We start from the raw sequence: 24,605 nt of genomic DNA, 5'->3' as shown, positions 1-24,605 counted from the left end.
GATTAAAATGAACTGTGAAGTTTAGAAACGAGCTCGGAGGGACTTCCCTTCTTTAGGGGAATATGGTTCATAGATATCCTAGCTGGGATCACCCAGTGGTTAGTGCTCAGCTGTGGTTTTCTATTTTATGACATATATTTATTGATTCTCTAAAAACACCAGTGGGTCGTTTTCGTACTTTAGTGATTAATTCAACCTTGCATTTGGTGAAATATCATTAAATAATTACAGTATTTTATTTTAGACAGTTGTACATTTATCTGTTAAAAAGAATAATCAAGTTGAAATTCCCATTTCTTTTTATCTTCCTTTAGGGCATGTGTGTGTGTGTGTGTGTGTGTGCGTGCGCACACGTGCGTGTGTGATGTCCCACTCTTTCACATGTAAGTGACCTTCCCCTGCATCTCCCGGATCCCTCTTCCCTTGACATGCCTGTCCCTGAAACTCCAGTGACTTTCGCAGTTCTCAACCATTCTGCTCGCTCTCCCTTCTTTTTTTCTTCACTTTGATCGAAAGAAAATGCTTTGTAGAACTTAAAAGGCAGATGTACACTTGGATTGGAATATTACTGTTAACAAGTGTAGAAAACTTTATGATTTGAAAGACAATGATCTTACTGCACAATTTTTGTGGAAAAAATAGTATCTAAAACTATGATTTTGAGAATGAGTTGTTTTAAGTAGTGAAATTATTTTTTAAAACCTTGCAATACATCCCTGCATGTTCTGTGTCAATGCCCACAGAAGTGGAAGAATGCCCGCAGCCGGAAAATGCAGCTGCAGCCGAATCCGGCCCCCTGGCAGCAGCCGAGCAGCAGCCAATGGTTCGGAGCAGCAGCAGCCCTGACGTCACGGAGCCACTGTGCTCAGCGGCCCCTCCGGGTACCAGCAGCTTCCCTTACTCACACGGGACCGTAGATTCTGGCCGGGAAGAGGCTGCATGTCTTGTGGCTTTCTACATTTATCCTAACTCTATTTATTTCAAGGGAATTTATAAGTTGATTTGCAAGGATGTGATTTCTGGCAATGAAATATTTTAACTACTTATTTTAATCTATTTATCCAAATTATGTGAGAGTGTGTGTGTGTGTGTGTGTGTGTGTGAGTGTGTGTGTATGTGTACTTTTTTCAAGTGTGGCATGTTTGAGGACTAGGAAAAAAGTCCAGAGTGGCTGGAGTGGGTGGGAGGTAGAGAAAATTCACCACAGGTGAGGGAGGGCAGCAAGTTTGGGCAGAGGCAGGGAGGAGAGGCGTGAGGGGTGAGGAAAGGGCTGCGAGGAGAAACGTCGACCGTGAGAGTGGAAGGCTGACCAGACTTGTGAAGAAGTTTATTAGCAGTGTGCAGAGTCTGCTGAGGTTGAAGATGATAACTTGTAATAGCATTAACCCACACAGTTTCTCCAATAGCTTTTAGCAGCAACTGGTGTGGAGGGCAAAGAGGCAGATGGTCAGACCTGTAAACAGTGACTAATGTATTTTACAGTGAAAGCACATGTTTAAACGTATCTGGCAACAGTGAACAAGCTTATTTAGCTTCATGGGTTAGAGAAGAAATCAACCCAGCCATCCCCTAGTCCTTAACGTCAGGGTCATGCCAGCCTCATCAAATGAGTAGGAAGTATCCCCTCTTAGAAATCCTCTTGAAATAAGAAAATACAATAAAAATAATTCAAGAAATGTATTATCTGAAAGATTTTCTCTTCTCCAAAAGTTTTTGTGTAAGATCATTATGACTTATTTTTCCCCCTTAAATACTTGGTAGAATCCATCGGTTGCTTGGAGTTTTCTTCTAGGAAGATTTTAAAGTACTATTCAAATTTTTAAATCACTATAAGACTATTCATATTTTCTTTTTCCTGTTTTCTTTTGGATAAGTTGTGTTTTTTTCCTAGGAATTTGTTCAATTCATGTATTTTTTTTCAAATTTATTGGCCTACTCATAGAACGAGTAGGCTACTCAGTAGTAGTAGACTACTCATAGAATGTTATCTTTTAAATTACCTTTTGCAGGCTTGGTGGTGATACTCCCTTTTTTATTACTGACACTGGTTATTTCTCTCGCCAGCAACGCTGAGCCACCTCACTGCTTCCTTTCCCAGTCAGCTTGCCTGGCTGACTCAGGCAGCTCTTGTCTGGGACCCCTTCCCCAAGGCTCCGGGACAGGCCTTGTTGCCTGACCCCTGGGTGACGTAACCCAAGACAGTGAAGCTGTCTGTGCGTCAGAGACCAGGTCTATGGAGCAGACGTGATCCATAGGCTACCAGTGTGCTGGGCCCAGATCTCTCTCTTTTGTACATCTTAGGATACTTAAATTTAATAATTACCTACGTATAAAAACCTTTTCCAATTTTACCATCTGAAATATTACTGCTGTTGATTCTCCCCTCTCCCACATCTCTAGGTCAAAAGGTAGAAAATGCACAGAATTTGAGTTCCTCAGAGCCCAGGTCTGTTCAGGAGAACAAAGGACATGAGAAGAAAGAACATGAAGGAATAACAGTAAGATCTTTTCAAAATATATCCATTTGTCATTAAAAATAAACAAATTATTGGCACAATACATAAATTTATTAGTGGTGTGATGCTGTCTTTTAAAACTTTTTTCCATTTGGATGTGTTTTAGGGCCAAATGACCTTGAGACCTTTTAAAGTCTTGCCTACTTTCTATGTAAAATTACAGTCAAATTACAAAAATAGGGAAAAAATAAACATGAAAACAGAATTTACCATCTGGTCTGTATGTGCCCTTTCTATTTTTAAGGAGCATCCTTACCTGTCAAACAAATGTTCAGATTCCCTATTCCTGATATCACTTTAGGTTGTAGCCTCCACCTGACATGAGTTCCTAGATAAGTGAGATGCTGCAAAGATCTGTTACAGTTTCTTTTTTTTTAAAATCTAAAATAGCATTTATTATTTTTTTAAAACACAAATTTAAAGTATAAAGAAGAAAATTAAAAAGTAGCCCTGGGCTTCCCTGGTGGCGCAGTAGTTGAGAGTCCACCTGCTGATGCAGGGGACACGGGTTCGTGCCCCGGTCCGGGAAGATCCCACATGCCGTGGAACGGCTAGGCCCGTGAGCCATGGCTGCTGAGCCTGCGTGTCCGGAGCCTGTGCTCCGCAACGGGAGAGGCCACAACAGTGAGAGGCCCGCGTAACGCAAAAAAAAAAAAAAAAAAAAAAAAAAAGTAGCCCTAACTCATTCATGCAGATAATTCCTATTTATTCATTTTTTAAAATTAGTATATATGAATAGACAACTCAGACATCACTGAAAGGTACAAAATAAACAAAGAAAGTCTCTCCCTACTCTGCCCTGCCTGGAAGCTAATGAGTGTTAAATTTCCTCTGTCTTCATTTCTGTAAAGGACATATACCAGCTTGCACATTCCATATGTATATGTATATTATATATGTATATTTCAATAATCAGATAAACACCCAGAGGCTCACCACCAGCTTAGGAACTAGAATATCTGCAGTGTTGTTGCCGTGGCCTGTGGGCTTCATCCTGGTCCCTCAGAGAGCAGCTTTCTGTTGGCTTTGTGTTTATTGTGTCCTTGCTTTGCTCTATAGTTTTGCTCAAAATGTGTGTATCTCCAAACAATATGTCCTTTAGTTTTCCTTATTTTTAAACTTTATAAAAGTGGTGTTATTGCTTTGTTCACTCACTATTATGTATTTCTAAGTCCACATTGCAGCACGTAGCCCTAGTTCACTGCTTTCTTTGCTGTATGATACTCCACTGTGAATAGACCACAGCCTACTTTCCCATTGTCTTGTTGACAGACATTTAGATTGTTTCACTTTTTTTTAAATGAAAAATGAAGCTATGTACATTCTTCATCAAGAATGTGAGTGGAATTGATGAGTCACAGAGCAGCATAATGTTGTTCTTTACAAAAGAATGTGTCTTTTTCCAAAGTGATTGTGCCACTTATGTACCAGCAGTGTGTAGAGTTACCATTCATCCACATTCTTGTCAACACTTACTATTGTCAGATTTGAAATCTTTTGAGTCAAGTGGGTGGAAATGGGATCTCATTTTATTTTGCATTTCTCAAATTACTAATAAAGTTTAAAACCTTTCCTTATGTTGATTGGCCGTATGTCTTTCATCTGTCGAATGCCTACTGATGTCTTTTCCATTTTCCTATTGATTTCTTTGTCTTCTTCTCTTTTATTTGTACTAATTCTTTATATAATCTGAATATTGACCCTATGTTGGTTATGTTTCTGGCGAATATCTTCTTCCAGTGTCTGGCATATATTTTCACTTTCTCTATGTTGTCTTTTGATGAACAGAAGTTCTTAATTTTGATATTCTTGGTTATCATTTTTGTGGTTATGTTTTATGAAAAATTTAAAATATCAACTGCACAGGGATAAAAATATTTACCTTGTATTTATAAGTGTTTCAGTTTTGCTTTATACATTTAAGTCTTTCAGCTACCTAGAGTTGATATTTATGGAGTGAGGTGGGGATCCAATTTCATTTTTCTTTCCCCACATGGATAACCATTTCTGGGTCCCATATATTGAATTCATTTCTCCTTTATTAATCTGAATGCTACCTTTCTCTCATATATACTGCTTCCCAGATGTGTAAGGCTTTATTTTGGTGCTTCTTGAATCATTGGTTTCTTTGTCTTTCTGTCTTAATTACCATAGTCCCCCCACTTCCTTCTTCCTTCCTCCCACCCCTTCTAATGGAAGCTATTTTTCTACTATCTTTTGTCTTTCGTTGTTGCTGTTGAGAGGTCTTCTCTTCATCCTGTCTATTTGTTGTTCCTTGTTGTTCTTCATCCTTGTCCTTCAGTTTCACTACAGTATATTTAGATGCATTTTCTTTTGGTCTATACGTTTGTCCTGTTTTGGATATGGTATGTGTGCCATGTGTCTTTGAATACTTGTTCTTCCATTGCTTCTGGAAAATTCTTGGTAACCATTTCTTCAAATATTGCCTCTTTTTTGTTCTCTCTGCTCTTTCCTTCTGGAATTCTGGGTAGAAATATATTTAGACCTTCTCATTCTGTCTTCCATGTCTCTCAAGCCCCCTTTCATATTTTCCATTCTCCTTGGCTATGTGGGTGCATTCTGGGTAGTTCATCAGATCTTTCACTCAGTTCAATAATTCTCTCCTTACTCATAAATAGTCTGCTGTTTAATACTTTCATTCAGTATTTTGGTTCAACAATTATACCTTTTGCTTCTGCAAGTTCAGGTTAATTCTTTTCAAGTATATCTTGCAATCTCTCATAATCTCTGTTGCTTGCTCATTTTTGTGATTGCCATCTTTTATTCCTTCAAAATAATCACAGATTGCAATTCTAAATTCTTTATCATTATCTGAAATCAATCTGATATTTGTTGTTTCTGAGACTCTTGTGCATGGTGGTTTATTTATTTCCTTTGCTGTTTGGTGATCTTTGGTTGTGAGTTCCTACCTGGCTCATCTGAATCTACAGAAAACCTGGATATCTGAAGTGATGAAGTTTCACCAGGGCAACATTTGCATTTGTTTCTTCCAGGAAACAGGGAGTGCTACTTTAATCCTGGACTCTTGGTCCTTTTGCCACAGGGAGTGGTAACATTAGATTTACCCCTAAAGGAGCCCCATTTCACTGCCCTGGTTTCAGTTTGCTTTGGGGGGTAGGGAGAGGGTATGGATCACTTGGAGGTTTATTTTACTTCCTGTGAGCCCCAAATTTTTATATAGGTTCCAGTTCTGTAGTTGGAGGACATTTCATCTCTCAGAGAATCAGAAGCAGAAGAGCCCACATTCTGCTTTTCAATTCAGGAAGTATCCTGGGTGTATTTCCACTGTCATATTAGACATAGATCATCCTTCCTTAAGGCTGAGTAATATTTTTTTCATATACTGTTAATCTTCTAAATCTCTTATTTATGACCTACTTCTGTGTTTTAGCTTAATAATTATTCTGTCCTTTAATTATACATCTTAGTCCCCCCTTTTCATGTGTTTGCTTGTTTAATATTCATTCCTTTAGTTGGCTTATGGAATCCCATGTTTTTTGTATACTCTGAACTGGAGGGCCTTAAATACATATCTTCATTTTTGGCTGTATCCTCCATCTCACCAGTTGTGGATTTTTGTTGCACGCTTATAGCACATTCTCTTTAGATATTCAGCCCAAAGGTGAAAATTAAAATATCAGAAACTTTCTCAAGTTCCTCTATCCATGTCTGTCCATCCATCCATCCTCCCTCCTTCCCTCCCTCCCTCGCTCTCTCCCTTCTTTCCTTCATCACCGTCATTCTCATGGTCCCCTAGATTCATATCCTTTTGTGATGAAACGTCCACTCCCATGTACAACTCTTATATAAGCTCTCATATAAGCTCTTGACTGTCATTCTGCAGCATTTTTAAATTTATCTTTTCTTCTCCTTTTCTACCATCAAAAGCCATATCTGCTCACTCCTGAGTCACTGTAACAGTTCCATAGCAACTTCTTAACTCTGTCCTGCAGATAAGCTACTCGACTTACCTTTCTGGTTATGTTTTTAATCACAATAAGCTATTGTCTGGAACAGACAGTTGCTCATTTTGCCAATACTGGGTTGAAATTCCTAAGCCTGATGTTGGCGGCCCCCCGGCAGCTGCCTCTTGTAGAAGGTGGTCGCATTTTCTTCCTACCATTTTCACCTGACTGCCCTGCATGGCCTGCTATAATCGGCTTCTTTTCCTGCACATAGAACTTGCTGATTCCTCAGTGCTTCCTGCCCTGAGTCCCCTCCTGCCTTCTCTCTACCACCTCATGTCTGTTGCTTCTTGAACAGCTACTGTCACTGTGAGCCGATCAAGGTAATGCTTTATTCTGCAAACCTTTTAGAGAGAGTTGACTCGCATATTTTGCTACTCTACGTTGTAACCATTTTGTGTAATTTGTGTATGTTTTGTCTTTCCAAGCCAGTTATGTAAATTTTAGAGGATGCGAATTGCCTCACAGTGTTCTAGTCCCCTGTTTTTAAACCACGGTCCAGTGCTGAACGGTGCTCAGGAAAGCCTGCTGCACACATAACAAGGGAAGCACTGAATGACCTTTGGGAGTCTGGGTGGAGTTTCTGCCTTCCCTGCCAGCACCCTGGCCATCCACGGGGACTTAGGCTTCCTGGAGGATTGTATCCGTTATCCATGTGTGCCAGAGCAGAAGTACGAGTAGAATTTCAAAATAAACGATTTCCATATAACTTGGCACCCCTCCGCAGTAGACCATTTTAATTGGATGTCAACTGACAAAGTAGAAGGCTTAAATTTCAGATCTTGTATAATTTACAATTCAGTTACAGTAATTTGTGAACCCGTATCCTTCCCATGCAAAACGTCATTCAGTTTTTTTGTTGCCCGTTATTATTGTTTGTTTCTTTTTCTTTAGAAATGTGGCCTAGAAACTTACCGGTCTTATAAAAATGAAAACTTCCCTGTACCAAATGCAATATTTCTTTCTGTCTGAAGATCTTAGTACGAAGAAGCAGCAGCCCCGCTGAATTGGACTTGAAGGATGATTTGCAGCAGACGCAAGGGAGATACAGGGGGAGACAGAAGAGTAAGTGGTCTGTGTTCATCCAGCTTCGGCGAGGCTGCATTTTGTTCCCTTTTGACTTTCTAACTCGAATGATATCTTATCATCTGAAGACAGTGGTTGTGAAATGGGACATCTTTGTTCCTGGGATCCCAGGATGGATGGGTGGTTAGTGTGCACATACAGTTGAATAGATCCAGTCAGTTACCTGTACCTTCGAGGCCTGTCTTTCCAGCCCTGGGCCTTTCTCCAGGTGAGAAGCACAGCCAAGGTTGATGTCTGGGTGAGCAGACAGACCCAGAAGGAAAAATGGCCTTCCCCAGAAAGTTTCCCCAGGTTAGGAGCAAAAGCTTCCGAAGTACCTTGAAGTCAATGGCATAAGTATTTAAAAACTAAAATCTGACTGGGATGCTGAGACGTACCATCACACAACTGTGAAATGCAGTCCCTGATACTCCACTTCCCTGAGGTCCACTGCCAGGCCCCCTCCTTCTTGGCGGATCCTGGTGGAGGGCGGAGCAGGGCCTCTTAGGCTCCACCTTCTAGAGTCCTGGGGCAGTCAAATTTAGGGACCTAGCAGGTTGGTGCCTGGGACAGCTGTCAGTTTTCTGCAGGTGAAGAACGGACAGCAGATTAGAAGCAGCAGGGCTGGGGGGCCGTCAGCGGCAGATCGAAACGCAGCCGACAGAGCTGCAGGCAGAGAGGGCGGACACCCCGAGTCCTTGTGGAGCAGACAGAGGATTTGGGGGGCAGGCTGGCTGGGCCTGTTCTGCGTCAGACTGAATAGCCCTGTGAGGCTTCACAGCCTTTGAAAGCATCCTTGTTTCCTGACAAATTAGAACTTTTTGGTGTTTAAAGGGGAGAGTCTCTATTGAAGAAAACCTTTTGTGTGGGACACCTCATCCCCCGGTGATCCTGGGTGATTCACCCCAGGTTCAAGTCTAGACATCGGGCATGAGGTAGAAGGCATCCTGCCAGAATAAACTCACTTCTGTGGTGGAATCAATTCCCCTCCCCTCCTCCACCCACCCCCGTTTTGTAGTTGAATAAGTCACGGTCGAAAGCGTAAGAACTTGAGGTGATCTTCTCCGTACCTGGGGGAACTCAGTTAAGACCCCTGAATAGAGTGCTGCTTGGGCTGTAGGTGGCACGGCCCATAAGGACTGCTCGTGCCCCACTCCTGGAACCTCTGTTTCATTGACCAGGAGCCCCACGCAGGCACCTTTTGAGCCCTTGTCCTGAGAACGATTCCTGCTGGGACAGCTGCTTAGTTCCCTGTGTGCTGGGATTGTGGACGTGCCGGTTCCCTGCTCTTGGCTGTCTCCGACTGTGTCTCCCATTGTGCCAGGTGACAGTGTCAGCAGTGACCCTGCTCTGGGCTGCAACACCGAGGCAGAGCCGTCCCTGAGCCCGTGGCAGATGTGCGAGGAAGACCCGGAACTGAACCCGCCCACGGATGCTGTGACTGACTCCGATGCCCGCCACTGGTTACAACTCAGTCCCACGGATGCTTCCAACCTCACAGGTAACCAACTGCGTCTTTGAGAAGAGGTGCCGGTGCTAACACCGGTTGGGAGATCCCAGGGTTTGCCAGTTGCAAGAACTCTAGGGGTCCCTCAGCACAATGATGGGGGTTCCCTCCTCCCACATGGGTGTGCCGGCCCCAACCCCCTGTTCATAATCAGTCGTGAATTCGCAGAGTCCTGTGTGGAGAGGGTGCTGAATCAGTGGCCAAAAAAGGAGGAGGCCTGCCATGCCGACACCCACTGTCCACCGTGGGAGGAGGTCTCTGATATTCATGCCAAGGCTTTGCGATCCGTGACCAAATGTGATTTACTCTGGAAACAGAGAAGAGTGATTTCTCCAACTGACATGTGTCCTAAATCCAGGATAAGTTAAAGAATTTGGATAGCTCATTGATTACTATTTTCTTTAACTTGACTGTAGAATGTTTGATATATACGGGATAAGTTGTGAGGCATGTGTAAGTTATGGACTGTAGTAATCAAATGAACACCAGCCAACCTGCACCCCGTGTAAGAAGTAGAACAGCTGCCCCACCAGTGAGGCCCCAGCAGGCCCTTCTCAAGTCCTTCCCCTCCCGTCCTCCTGTGACCCTGTCCCCAATTCTTCTTAAAATCATGCCCTTAACTTCTTTATAATTTTACCACAATATCTGTCTCCTCAAACACTATATCATTTAATTCTGGTTTTAAGCTTTTGAAAAATGTTGTCATATTCTGTATTTTTTGCAACTTTTTCCCCTTGAGTATCTGTATTTCTAAGATTCATGAATAGATTCCAGAGCCGAACTTTCTGGGTCTGCATCCAGGCTCTGCCAAGGTATTGCGGGGTGGCCTTGAGCCAGTGAATCTCTCTGTCCTTCAGTTCCTTTTCTGTAGAGTGGGGATAGTAATAGTCCGTATTATGGGTTGTTGCAGGAATCAGTGAGTGAGCATCTGAGTCAGGAGCACAGAGCAGTGTGTGTGGAAGCACTCTGCAGTTTTAGCTATTCACACACACGCACACACGTCCTGTGACCCTGGGAAAGTGAACCTCTAAAGGCTCAGTTCCCTTACCTTGGGACAGGTGAGGACGGGGACACCAAGAGAAGTTGGGTTTTTGTTTTGCTTTGTTTTGCTAAGTGTCAGGAGTGACTAGCGTTCTGAGGAGCTCAGTGAGGGCGCTGCCGACCACGGCCACTTCCCTCCTGGCCCGCTGCGTTCCTGCGTCCATAGGCGTCCTTGATGAGAACAACACAGCAAACCACAAAGCACGTGTTGAGTAAAAAGTGGTATTAAAATGCTAAAAATCACTTTAAAATTAGAAGTAAAGGCAAAACTTTTAACTTTGTTTTTGTTTTTTTTAACCAAGCAAACTGGTTTTCACTAATTACGGTATAAAATTTAACCAGTCCCAGATGTTTTTGGAAATTCCTAACAGAGTAACATAAAAACTTCATAAAATTTAGTTTTGGGTAAAACTTAGTGTTGGATAAAATCTTTTATCTATGAGGTAGATAAGACCAAGGAGAATATCTTAATGTGTATTTAATGTGTATCTTAATTAAGACTAGAAAAACGAGCAAAGAAAACCAAACCAGTTAACTGTAAATGAGTAACGCATTGCCTTATAATGCTGTATATGCCATCCTTAAGAGATAGTGGACATTTTTGGTCTAAATATTCACACCTGCCAGTGGTAGAAGCCTTGCAAAATCAATGAAAGAATGATTGGCAAAGCCATGTGCTGACTTTTATAAATTATTGGGTAGTATTGATAATTTGTGCTTCTCAAATGTGTGGTTCTTTTGGAAATGGTTTAAAATTCTTCATATATATAGTGATACATGTGTAATGTGTAATGACATGTGTAATGATTTTGAATAATAATACCATAAACTTATAAGGGATTTAACAGTTTACAAGGAACTTTGAGGTATCCTCTTTGATTTTTATGGTGAGCAGGCCAAGTCATACAAATTCTGTTCTAGGGATGGAGAAGCTGAGACCCAGAGAATCGTGTTGTCTCGCTGGGAAGTAAGTCCAGAGTTGGAACTGGCTTCCACAGTGTTCTGACTCCAAATGCAGCGCTGTGCCTATTCCTTTCTTCTACGCTGCTGTTAAAATTACAGCTGTAAACCCCTCTGAACTATTTGAGGATTATTAATACATTTATGGAATAAAATGGCTTCTTTGGGTCCAATATACAGATTGTCCAACGGAAATCATCATCGTGGTACTATCAAAGGCAATACTGAATTTTCAGTAAGTTGAATTTACTTAAACAAGGACTAGTTTAATTAGTTTTATTGAAAGGAAAGAAAATTGGGTGATTACATCTTTTGTCTGTCCTCTGGAAAGATTAGTTCTGATCCCGTTTCAGAGTGTGCATGGGACCGCTCAATTTAATAAACTCGTGTGAGGTAATTTTATATGATGCACTCTCTGTTGTGATTAACTCCTACAAATACTTAGTTCTTCTTTGAAATTCTAATATCGAGAATCAGTACACTCAGTTCAATAGTTCATCTTGTCATCTGTGAAAAGGACAAACCGTAATATGATAAGGTTTAAGGATTATCGCAGTTCTGAATTTAACTTTCTGTTCTTAGGAGAACAGTTTCTTCATAAATGGACAAAATAAAACTCATGTTACCCTGATCTCCAGGACACACAAGGAGAGTGGTCCAACAATTTGAGTGTGTCTCTGTTTCTCGTTGAATAATCCTACCAGTTGTCAAATGCTTAGAATAATAAACTGCTTCTAAAATCTTAAATTCCTTTATCATTGGCAAGCTAACAGTTCAGTTTTATATTTGCTTTCGTAGTTAAATCATTTCATGTTTTCTGAGAATAACAGCTAAATTTATGGTGCACTGTTTCACAATGTGTCTGGGATTTGTATGGCAAGACATGGAGACATGGAGATGACTGTCATGAAGGAAGAAGTTTATAGAAATAGGGGCACGACATGCCATGCAGGGGGGCACATGGGGAGGCACCAGGGTTAGGGGCAGGAAGAGAGGGGAAGACGTGGGCAACGGCCTTTACTGTCGTTTGCACGGGAAAGGGAAGGCAAGGCAGGCTATGCAGACTCAGGAGTGGCTAGTTGGGATAATTTCAGCAGACACTAGAGCACAGACACTGGCCCTGGTTGCCTGGTGCTGGACCCCATGGTGATGAGGGCACAGGGACATCCCCTTGATGGCAAGGCAAGAGCTGGACAGAGGAGGTAGGTGGGAGGCCTGGGTTTGGGACTGTGGGGTTTGCATGTGGGAGACACACTCCCTGGGGAGTTGTTTGCTATCTCTAGGAATTAGCTAACCCTGGGATGGGCAGTCCCTTCCTGGCCAAGGAGGCCCCGGATGCCAGAGCATCAAGAATACCCAAAACAAGAAATTAGAGTTGACTCATGCATAAGTTTTGTTCTGTTGAGCTTATGATTTTCTAGGGTTTTTTTTTTTTTTTTTTTTTTTTGCTGTACGTGGGCCTCTCACTGCTGTGGCCTCTCCTGTTGTGGAGCACAGGCTCCGGACGCGCAGGCTCAGTGGCCATGGCTCACGGGCCCAGCCGCTCCGCGGCATGTGGGATCTTCCCGGACAGGGGCACGAACCCGTGTCCCCTGCATCAGCAGGCGGACTCTCAACCACTGCGCCACCAGGGAAGCCCTAGGGGGGAGTATTTTTGACTCTATAGGTAAGAATCAGTCTTGCTGTTGACCTCATCTCTTATTTATTAGCAAATAAGCTTATAGTCTAGAAATACTGAATTTGATGCTATAAGAAATAAAAAGATGAATAAGTCATAGCCATGACTGACTTACGAGCTTACCAGAAATAAGACATTTATCCTGATAAGGACAAATAACGCAATAAGTGCTATGTGATTTACTTAAAAGGAGTTTTAATCACAGGGATAGACAAATAGACTAAGGGAATGGAGTATAAAATGCATACTGGATCCACGCAGGCACGGCGTCCTGATACACGAAAGAGACAGCATTCCAGGTCTGCCAAGGGACGAATGGACTGCCCCACAAAGGCCTGCGGGACCATATTTAGCCCCAGGGCAGAAAATGGGACAGATTCCCTACCTCCCACCTTGCCCACAGCCAGGTCCCTATGGATAAAATGCTTACATGTGAAAAGGAAAACTTAAGAACTTTTGGAAGAAAATATCCTCTAAAAATATGTCTAAGACCTTGGGGTAGGGAAGGCTTTCTTAAATGGGATGAAAAAAAAAATGCTAACCGTAAGAAACGTGTCAGTCATTAATTCAACTTCAGCATAAGGAAAACTTTCTTTTCATTGTCAGAGAAACTTTAAGAACTCAGGGTTAGCAGAACGCTGCAGGGCAAGGGCCAGCTCTGGTGCTCCTTCCTTTCCAGGTGCCTGTCAAATCGCTGATAGGTTTTAAGATAAAGTTCCGAAAGAAGTGGTTTTCAACATTTTGCTTTAGTTGGGGAAGGGTCAGTGGTGTCCCCCCCACCCCCCGCTGCAAGGTAAGCTTCAGGGGCGGGATTGTCGTTGGTCGTTGGTCACTGGTCCTGTTCACAGCTGATTCTTGGCTCCCAGGACAGTACATAGCAGGAGAGGAATAGCCAGTAAATACTTGAATCAGTGAATGAATAAGCTTTAAGCTGCAGGCTGTTGTTTGATTTAGCTAAAAACAGCAATGAAATTTTAACCTTTTTTTGATAATAAAAAATATGTACGATTGCGTTTCCAAGTCTCTCTTGTTTAGTATATTTATCACAGCCCTGCCTCTAGATGTTGTTATCAAAATCCTTTGACCATTTCTGCTTTTAATTATAACTTCTGCTTTTAATTATCACTGTTACCTGCCACCAAAACCATTCACAGGAATAGTCTGTCAGCATCCTCTGCCGTTGCAGACATTTTTGGCATTTCCACCAGGCTTTGATCTATTTTGAAAACATAAAACATTCTAAAGAAAAATAACGATGAGAAGTACCGTGGGGTTGCTTGCTCACCTTTGTAATCTTTAACGTGAATGTTGCGTGTGCCTGGGAAGCAGATGAGGAAGGAGAAAGAGGGTCAGGCCGCAGTGACGGTCAGCAGAGCGCCAACCTGTGTCTTCTCCGCTTTTAATCATCAAAGTCGAGGCCTAATTTTTCTGGTCCCAGAATTAAGGTGTTTCTGTTGAGCCTTTGGGTTTGTGCCTTTGGTTAAGTTTTCAACTCAAAAGGGAAAATCATTTCCAAAGCACCAGCTATGTTTCATCAACCCTCCACCAAACCTACACGAGACTGCTGCTGTGTGAAGTCGCCCTTGGGTCCTAAGTGCCTGTTTTACTGACTACCAAGACTTATCTCGTGGCTAAAATCCTTTGCATATTTGCAAAGTTCTGAACTTTAGATTGCTCCTGCATTAAAGTCCTGTATCTGTTGGGAGAAAGACGATATAACTTCTATTTGTTTGCAAGACTTCCTACTTTAACAACAACAACAAAATGTTAATGTCTCTATAGCATTTAGTAATAATGGAACAAAAAGATGCTAGGCTAGCATACTAGCTTGCTCATGAAAAAGAAAATGAACTAAGTGTTTGGTGTTTTTTAAGGTGAACATGAAATTTTCAGAAATCTCTCAAATCCCGATTCTTAATTAAGTGCTGCTTCACTGAGGAACCATCTACATGCAAAATGTCAGCATCTGTTCTGTTACTTATGCCATGAGTGGAATGATTTTGGGTAAAAACATTACAACTCATTAAAAATTTTTTGTCACAGTAATATTGAGCATGTAATAGTTTCAAATACCTCGAAAAGGCTCCCTGTGTTTTGATAATGTGATGGGGGATGCTACCTAGAATTTTATCACTGAGGAATACATTTTTCTGAGAGCAAAGCAGTATTGAAACATTCTTTTTTTTGGAGGGGGGGATCCTTCCATAACTGAGAATGTGTTTGCTGGCAGGTAGCAGGGAGGTGTAGGTGATAAGACACCTGAACTCTGTTTCCTTGGAGCTCTCATTCAAGGGAAGTCCCAGCCTGACTAGAAGGCTGGAGGCTAATCTCCACCTCAGATGGCTGCATTTTGGGGGTGATGGTTGGGGATGGAGCAAAGCTCTAAGTCACTGAGTCCCCTTACTTTTTTTACCCCTCAAGGAATTAAAGACTCATGGCATTCTTCTTGAGAAAAATAAATGCTGTATTATGCTGCTTGTTCACTTGGGAACTTAGGTTGGTTTATAAGGTTCATTTGAAGCTTCAGCAAACCTTCTTGGACTGACAGATGCTTGATACTGCACGCATTTTACAGAGTAAATGTGAGGAGGACGAGCCTGTCTTCTGAGGTTTTGTAAAAGTCAGTCTGAGAGCCCAGAAGGCCCGTAATTAGGCTTTTGCTGTCTATGCAGGCTCACTGTGTGGGATTCCCGCTTGGATTATCTGTGTCACCTCAGTTGATTGTATGATACGGATGTGGGAAATACAGATGTGTTTTGCTCTAAGAAGGAACAGTGCTCCTGGATTTGGGAAGATCTTTCCATGACAACATGTACCATCCGTATCAAATCCTCTGTTTCAGGGTCTTGGCATCTTTCCATAACGAATATATTGATAATAAGCTGTCAGCAGCTGTCTCGGGCACAGTGCGGGAAGCGCACGGAGCCCGCCCTGGATTTGCCCCGGCCCCTCCTCCGCCCACTCCTGCTGGTCCTCGCCGGCTCTGCTCATCCCTCTCCTTGAGCTCCTCGCGTCCCTAGCCTGTGCTCCCATTTCTACGGTTAGGCCCCAACAATATATGCACCCAAGATGATGCTCAGCGGTGGATAATGGTTGCCACTGTGTCTGGGTGGGACACAGCTCTTTAAACCCCCTCCAAAGATTCAAAAGAGAAGCAAAGCAGAGGTGACTTAAACGGAAAGCCAGAAGTAAGATGTGAGAGATAAAAATCAAATAAATCAGCAACTACAATAAAAATAAACAATTTAAACTTGCACTTCAATTCAGAAACTCTTGGGTTAGGTTGAAGACATAAAATCCAGCCATATGATGTTTACCAGAGGTACCCCTAATACATAATGTACAGGGAGGTCCTAAGTAAATAAATAAACACATTGACACATAGGAAGAAAGGCGGACCAGGGGTGTAGCTCTGTGTATGTCAGTCACATAAACTTTAAAGCAGAAGTCATTTGTTAGTGACAGCAATAAATCTGAATTTATATGAACTTCATAGCCTCCAGATTATATATGAAGCAAAATTTGACAGAATTACTAGGAGCTACTGATAAAACCATAATCATAGTAGGAAATTTTAATATCAGCTCTCATTAACAGATGAGTTAAGCAGAAAAAATATTAAAATAGAGATTTACACAATACAATTAATCTTGATTGAATGTAGATCTATATGTATAAAATTTTTTGAACTTAATTTAAAAATACCTGAGATTTTTTTTTTAAAGCACATGGAACATTTACAGAAATTGACCAGTTAGATCATTAAGCAAGCCTCAACAAATGTCCATGATTTGAAACTATATTACATTCCATGAATGTGATGAAATAAATTCAGAAGAACAAAAAGAAAAGAGAAGAAAACGACATTAAGAAACTAAAACTGCATTTCAAATAAATTAAGTCCAAAAAGAAATCAAATTGTGAACTGGAAAATATTTCAAATTGACTACAACGAAATGTAGCTGAGTACTGATATGGAGGAAAATATGTGGCCTTAGGTGTGTGCACTAGAAGCGAAAAACACTAATTTATTCAAAGTCTTATTCAAAAAATTAGGAAAAGAATGGCAGCAGAATAATATACAGAAGTTGACAAAAAAGGAACTAATAAAGCTAAGTACATATACTAGAAAGCAATATAGAAAACAAAGACCACTCTTTTTTTTTTTTTTTTTTTTGCGGTACGCGGGCCTCTCTGTTGTGGCCTCTCCCGTTGTGGAGCACAGGCTCTGGACGCGCAGGCTCAGTGGCCATGGCTCACGGGCCCAGCCGCTCCACGGCATGTGGGATCTTCCCAGACCGGGGCACGAACCCGTGTCTCCTGCATCGGCAGGCGGACTCTCAACCACTGTGCCACCAGGGAAGCCCAAAGACCGCTCTTTAAAAACATGAATAAAATAGACAAATAGGCAAGATTGATCAAGGAAAAAATATTGGGATTGAAAAAGGGAACAGAGCTACAAAAACAATATAAAATTAAAAAATAATACAATAGGTTAATTCTAATAGAGTTATTTAAAATTAAGAGGACAATTGCTAGCTTTACTGAAGCTTCAAATAAAAGAGAAACTCTCTTTTTCAACCTGTTTCAGACAGGTTGAAACTCTCCAGAGTTAATAATTTTTCACACAAAAAAATTTCAAGTATTGGAACGCTGCTGACTCTAAAATTACAAAGGAAACTACAGGAAAGTGAGCACTTTTCCAACACAGAGTTCTGTACCCAGCCAAACTATGAATTACAAGTCACGGACCCAAGACTTTCAGACATGAGGACGTGTGCCTTCCTCAGGCAGCCACAGGAAGACGTGGTCCACTAAAAGCGAGAAGCAAGCAGAGAAATAACATGTGCCATTTGTGATTCTGGTCTTAAACAAGAAATGTAAACATGTTCACACGAAAGCCTGTATGCAATTGTAGCTTTATTTATAATCACCAAAACCAGGAAACTCTCCAGTGTCCTTCGTCAGGTCAATGGATAAACTATGATACCTGTGGATACACAACCCCATGGATGAATCTCTCAAACGCATTATGCTAAGTGAAAGGAACCAGATAGAAAAGCTGCTTCCTATAGGATTCCATTTATCAGACATTCAGGAAACTGCAGAATGTAGGGACACTGTAGGGACAAAAAACGGCAGTGCTTGTCTGGAACAGACGTTCGGGGAGGGGACTGACTGTGAAGGGGCACTTGTGGAGTGAAGGGGCTATTTCGTATCAATTACGGTGGCAGTGTGTGGTGACAGTTACGCCATCGTGTACCTTTCCTACAAGTCCTTGAATCCAAGAAGGGTAAAATTTATTATAAGCAAATTATACCCCCCCCATAAACCTGAGTGAATAGTAACAGCCACCACAAATGTCACTCCAGCCATGAGGCCTCCCCGGCCACCTTTTTTCATGGCCCTGTTCCCTACCTATCCTGCTCAAGTTCTCCTCCCCACCCCCCTGCTGCTTTATAAAGCCCTTCACAGGGTCTCCAGGAACTGTTCTGTCGTCTCTGGGCTGTTGTCCTTTTAGTTGGAAGGGAGCAGAATCATCTAACCTGTCCTCATGGAGCCCACTTTTCTGTCCTTCCAAGTTGTCAGCCATTTCACACTTGATCTTATTTTACTCTGAACACGTAAATTTTCAAGCACAGGTAATTTGCCTTACAGAAGAAAAAGGCTGTAACAATGAAATCAAAATTGCATTTACAGGGTTAACACACATCTTTCCCCACAGATAGCAGCGAATGCCTTGCTGATGACTGTAGCATAATCGCTGGGGGGACCCTCACGGGTTGGCACGCAGACTCGGCCGCCGTGTTATGGCGAAGAATCTTGGGAATCCTAGGAGACGTGAATAATATCCAGTCACCCAAGATCCATGCCAGAGTGTTCGGCTATCTCTATGAACTCTGGTACAAGCTAGCGAAGGTGAGTCCTCCCATCACCTTTTATTTCTAATACGGGAACATAGCTTTATCACTTGACATAAAAACGGTGTTGCACGTAACTTCTGAACAGAAGTCTAGATGTTTAGACAAAGTACGTTTGATGACCCAAGAATAAATAATAATACTTATAGTTTGGTCATTTTATAAATGCCTAAGAGTTATCTCGTTTAATGTGCAAGTAGACTGTTACTATAGGATATTAAAGAATGGGATATTATACACTACTTTTAGTTACTCTCTTTATAAAGTGATACTGGTTTTATTGTACAAAATTTGAAGAATGTAGAAAAATGCTAAGAAGACAATCTCACCATCCACAGAGAAAACCAATATTAATATATAATCTTATTTCTGTGGATAAACATATTTTTATAAAAGTACCGTCTTAGAGTCCATACAATTTTCATTCTGGTTTTTGTTTTTGTTTACAACATACATTTTCCCCATGTTAGTACTTTTTTTTTTTTTTCCCGAAAACACAGTTCGTGTTTGTACAGTATAACCTGTGAAACCATTCCTTATCATTTGGAGTTCAGGGAAGCCCCTCCAGGCTTTAAGATTGAAGGAAAAACAATGCCCTAGTTTTGTATTAGATCTAAAACCACCACACAGTTCAAAAAGACAGTAGACCTCATGATAAAAGAAACACTTGTAAATGTTGTAGCTTTTCACTCAACTTACAGAGATTTAATTGGGAGCAGCTGTTTGACCATGGAGCACGTTTCTGAAGTATCATTGGGATAAACTGTGTGTTGCCTTCCCTAAATGTCTCCTCTTTGTGAATTAGATACGGGATAACCTAGCAATAAGCCTGGATAACCAGTCTTCTCCGTCTCCTCCTGCCTTGATCCCACCCCTCAGAATGTTTGCATCATGGCTATTTAAGGCAAGTGAATATGTGTTTATTCCTTTATTGTAATTTCCTCTTCCTTCCTGAAATTGAGTTTAAAAAGTGTAATTGCCCAAGACTGCATGTTTTGAAGACAGGCTGGGTCTCACTCCAGCCAGCTCATCCCACATCTCCATAAACAACTTTATGGAAAACTGAAAAGTAAGTGAAAGGACAAAATGCATCTGCATCTGGAGTTGATTAAATCTCTAAACGTCTCCTTGGCAGGCGACAACGCTGCCCGAGGCATATAAGGAAGGCAAACTCCAAGCCTACAAGCTGATCTGCGCCATGATGACCCGACGCCAGGACGTGCTGCCCAACTCGGACTTCCTGGTGCATTTTTACCTCGTCATGCACCTGGGACTAACCAGCGAGGACCAGGTATCTGGGACTCGGCCATCGCGGTGGCCTGTCGTTCGGAAAGTGCATGTCACTCTTTGCAGGTGAAATTGGGGTTTATGAAAGGACCTCCAAAATGGTGAAATCCTCATTAGTTCCGCGTCTTCTACACCCAGCAGCACCAGCACCCTTTCAGAAATGTGAGTCTGACTTGTCTCACCGGAGCTGCTTCTCCCCCCTGACTCTGCATTTCACCAGCCAAATTTGAATTTTACCCCTTGGCCTGTCCAGTTCTGTATGATTTAACGTCTGCCTGTTGTCAGCCTCAAAAATGCTTATCTCACCCACTTTTTGTTGGGGTTCTACATTAGCTATTGTATGAAGAAAATGATTTTGGTCATTTAAAAATGTTGGAAAGCTACTGTTTTAGGAGTTAGGATGTTTTTGTGAACAACCTCACCTATAAATTAGGGATCCTGACATCTCTTGATAAGGAGCGAATGTCTCTCAAAGAAATGTGATTGGTAGTTAAGTTGAAACAGAAGGGCCAACGGAGCCACTAGCAATCAGCCTGTAGCCCTTGGCCTTCCCCCTCTGCAAGTCCCCTGGTGGTGGGCAGAGGACCTGCATGGGCAGGAACACTGCCTTTTGACCTGCTGTCTGAATATCAAGCAGGCAAGTGAAGAGGTTGATTTGTGAAGCCTGAGGTTCTTCTGGACACTGTCTGGAGGATGGATTTAGAGATGTGACGGTGGTGGGATGGAGTAGGAGGTTGGGCCTGGGGGTTAATAGGAAAATGGGAAGCGATTAAACAAATAGGGGTTTTTTTTTAAATGGCGAGAACTAAGATGGTAGCATTGGAGATGGGAAGAAGGAAAGGGAGAGGTTTAAGAAGTTTGAAGGCATTTAATTGTATCACTAAGTCTTCTTGACTGATTAGAGATTTGAGGAGTGTTTCAGAATTTACCCTTTAAATTGTAGATACTGGGGGCTTCCCTGGTGGTGCAGTGGTTGAGAGTCCGCCTGCCGATGCAGGGGACGCGGGTTCGTGCCCCGGTCCGGGAAGATCCCACATGCCGCAGAGCGGCTGGGCCCGTGAGCCATGGCCGCTGAGCCTGCGCGTCCGGAGCCTGTGCTCCGCAGTGGGAGAGGCCACAGCAGTGAGAGGCCCGCGTACCAAAAAAATAAAAAATAAAAAAAATAAATTGTAGATACTTACCAGTGAACTTGAATCATTCGTGAACTACCAAGCAGCCATCCTTTCAGTCTTTATTTGATGCTTTGACTATATGATGCAGACTCACGGACCTTTGGATACATGTAAGAGGTCATCCTCTGGATTTGCCAGCCTTACCTTGGGCCCTGTTTAAAACTCTTGTAAAATATTCCTTGATAAACACTTCATGCTTCAGTCACTGAGCTTTTCTTCTGAAGTAATAGCCATACTGTCCTACTGAGTTGTCTCTGTCATATTCACTCCAATTCCAGCAGCGTGCAATGGACATCGGTAGAGCAGAGACTGGACTTAGCTGCACGGGCTCGTTTATTTCCTAAACAAATGTAGAAATAGAGACACATAAGTAGACCTGTTTGTACTCCTTGCTCAGATATTTTGCAGCCATCATTGCGGACGGAAGCATGTTTTACAGAATGATGCGACTCAGGGCATGTGGAAGATTATGGGGTAGAAATAAGGAAGAGAATTAACTCACAGATAATAATGAGATCCCTCGGTGACAGAACCAAGAGAGGAAGGTTTAGTTAACAACGCTGTACTTTAAAGCAGTATTTTGCTGAGATTTGCAGGAAAAACATCTACTTGGAAATGATAATCAACTGTAGAATCTTCTTATTTAATAAAAACGAATTTGAAGTCAGAATTGGGAGATTGGGATTGACATTATACACTAATATGTATAAAATAGATAACTAATAAGAACCTGCTGTATAAAAAATAAATTTAATTAAATTTAAAAAAAATTTGAAGTCAGCTGTAAACACTTAGTATTTCTAGAATGAGCTTTCCAGAAACTCACATAAGTAGGTGTGTTTAGAATCCTCTTTCTGTTTTAAATTGTGTTGTAGTGAAAATGAGACAATAAAATGGGATGAAATCTGTATAACATTTGAGTACCCAAAACATTATTTCAAAAATGGGATTTGGGGACATCCCTGGCAGTCCACTGGCTAAGACTTCGCCTTCCAATGCAGGGGATGCGGGTTTGATCCCTGGTCGGGGAGCTAAGAAGATCCCACATGCCTCACGGCCAAAAACCCAAAACTTAGAAAAAACAGAAGCAGTATTGTAACAAATTAAATAAAGACCTAAACAAATTTTTTTAATGGGATTTTACAGTGTAGAAAAAGGAGTTTTCAAATTTTATACTTAAAATAATTTTCACATTTAATGTATGCCTTATTTTTGGTTAAGTTTGATCTTTTGTAGTTCATTGTAAAATATGTCAGTCTTAAATGATGGCCCATTGCTAGCAGTAATCCCAACATCCAGACTTCTAAGAGAAAACGGGGATATCATAAATCTCTATTTTATAATCAGCCTACTGTTTCGACCATTAGAAGCTTGAGTTGTTATGCGTTTCATAGAATTGACTGTTTTGCTTTAACCTTAACAATTATTGGTATGTGTTTTAGAAGCCCTGACTGTCTGCCAAACGGAATTACTCTAAATAAACTTTATTCCTTTGCCAGAAGAAAATTACACAGAAGGCTTTCTAATGAAAGAAACTTTTCTCATTTAAGTAAGAAATGTCTCCGGTAATTAGTTTAACTTTTGGTCCACATGTCTAAACAGGTCATGGTGGTTGCTCCAGAACTTACATGACTTCTGGAAACACACGTTGTATTAATTATAAGAAAATAAAGCGTTTGCTCTAGAGAGTAGAGTTAAATTCAATGCTTTAGTTGACGCACTGTGCACCTGCGACTCGGACCATCTCAGGGCTGTTTCCATCTTGTTAGAGTTTTCAAAGAACTACACTTCTACGTAGCCTGGCACTAAAAGCCTTCGTTCCTGCAGAGAGAACCTTGTAAAAATATTCCTTATTTTTAAATAAGTAATAGCAAATCATTTTTAGATTTTTAATATTTATAGTTTTGTCTTCCAACAAAATCCAAGGTGAAGTTCCTCCTTTGGCCTCTGGGTGGCACCCTTGTCTGCAGGACTCTCGGCTGCCTGGTCCATGGACCACACTGAGCCTTAGAACTGCTGGGAGACCCAGCCCTGTGGGAGCTCGGAGCTGTGGCCTGGCCGCTTTACAGATGCTTTCCTAGATCTGAGCGTAGCAAAATCATGCCAGTAGTGACTAATAAAGTGTTGAATTAGAAGTAACATCTAAAATGTGAAATGTCTTTTTTCCAAACATAAGAGTGCTTACTTATAGTAATTGAAGATTTCTTCTCGTTAAAAAAAAAAATTGTAAAACAGGTATGATTGTGTTCTGTGTTACAATCATATAAAATCAAAATTTCATCTAATATAATAGCAAGTTAATTATTTAAACAAATACAGTTATTTCTATATTTTAGAAAGTAATAATGCATACAGCAAACAGCCAGAATTCAAAATGTAGCATGTTCCAAGCCAACTGTTCTCAATGTTGCTTGGACCAGTTTTAGCTATTCCAATCACTCAACAATGTCATAGATAAAACAGGGGCCTTACCGAGTAATATTTCCCACAGTACGTGTACGGTGGAAGTTTACAGTTTATTAGTATGATTGAGAAAACGCTTTGAAATAGCTTTATTTTTCCTTGACTATGAACTTTTAAAAATTTGATTCTGTTACTGATTTAGAAAATATTTAGGATCATAAAAACTTTCGGAAATAACTATAAATTATGAATAAGATTCAAGATGACGTGCAGGACTGCCCAGCCTGCCTGTGAAGGGGTCTTCCAGCTGGCTTCATTCCGTCCTGCTGCTTTGTGTCTGAGGGGGGACTGGGCAGGGGGGTGCGTGGAGGGTCTTAATTTCCCCAGCACCCCAGTGCCAGACTGTGTGCTGGGAACTCATGATATTGTCCCATCAATTCTTCTCTGCAGTTCAGTTAAATAAATATCACAACCCGCTGTATAAATAGCTAAGGCTCAAAAGATATTGAGGACGTCTGCCCAGTGCCACACATAAAAAGGGCTGTGAGAATTCACAGGCAGCCCGGCTTATTCCACACGGTCTGCCTTGCCCATTGACTCACACCGAACAGATAAGCTCACCCGACTCACACTGTGCAAACAAACAGGCCCTGGTCGTATTCCTTCTCCTTCTTGTCTCCCCTGGGCTTTGGCCTCGGTCCTGCCCCACCTCTGAATCCTCCTAACCAGACTCTCCTCCCACCCCAGCCTGCAAACACCTTCCCCAGTGGCCCGCCCGGCTCCCCACCGTCTTCTGCTTCTCTTCCAAAGCTGTTCCCGGTTCTGCTTAGTTTGTCCTAATACTTAAGCAGCTTTTTCACCTCAGTCTCCCCCAAAATATTTGGACATGAAAGGATTTGGATTTATTAAATACAGGTCCTATTAATTTCATCGTTATTTAAGACATATGGAAAGATCAATATGTGTGAAATGGAAAAGGACAGCTGAGGAAAGGAATTTTATTTTTATGTTTCTGAGAACATATATCAAAGACTGGAAAGTTTTCTTTGCTTAAAATAAGTAAACTATT

At 41.6% G+C, this 24,605-nt stretch overlaps 1 protein-coding gene across 5 annotated transcripts in view; it reads left to right on the top strand.

The window, feature by feature from the left end:
• The window catches only part of RALGAPA2 (Ral GTPase activating protein catalytic subunit alpha 2), a 287,179-nt gene that overhangs the window by 108,905 nt on the left and 153,669 nt on the right, over window positions 1–24,605 (top strand). For all 5 annotated transcript variants that reach the window (XM_081256663.1, XM_081256662.1, XM_081256661.1 and 2 more), the window contains 7 exons: window positions 744–881; window positions 2,401–2,498; window positions 7,477–7,567; window positions 8,892–9,068; window positions 18,479–18,672; window positions 19,480–19,578; window positions 19,810–19,965. In XM_081256663.1, coding sequence (XP_081112789.1) covers window positions 744–881; window positions 2,401–2,498; window positions 7,477–7,567; window positions 8,892–9,068; window positions 18,479–18,672; window positions 19,480–19,578; window positions 19,810–19,965 — 953 coding nt within the window. The remainder of the gene's footprint in view (window positions 1–743; window positions 882–2,400; window positions 2,499–7,476; window positions 7,568–8,891; window positions 9,069–18,478; window positions 18,673–19,479; window positions 19,579–19,809; window positions 19,966–24,605) is intronic.

The sequence above is a fragment of the Mesoplodon bidens genome, assembly GCF_964165515.1.
Source record: "Mesoplodon bidens genome assembly, chromosome: 15".
Taxonomy (NCBI): domain Eukaryota; kingdom Metazoa; phylum Chordata; class Mammalia; order Artiodactyla; family Ziphiidae; genus Mesoplodon; species Mesoplodon bidens.
The sequence above is the reverse complement of the archived record's forward strand: the minus strand, read 5'-3'. Positions and strand labels throughout refer to the sequence as shown.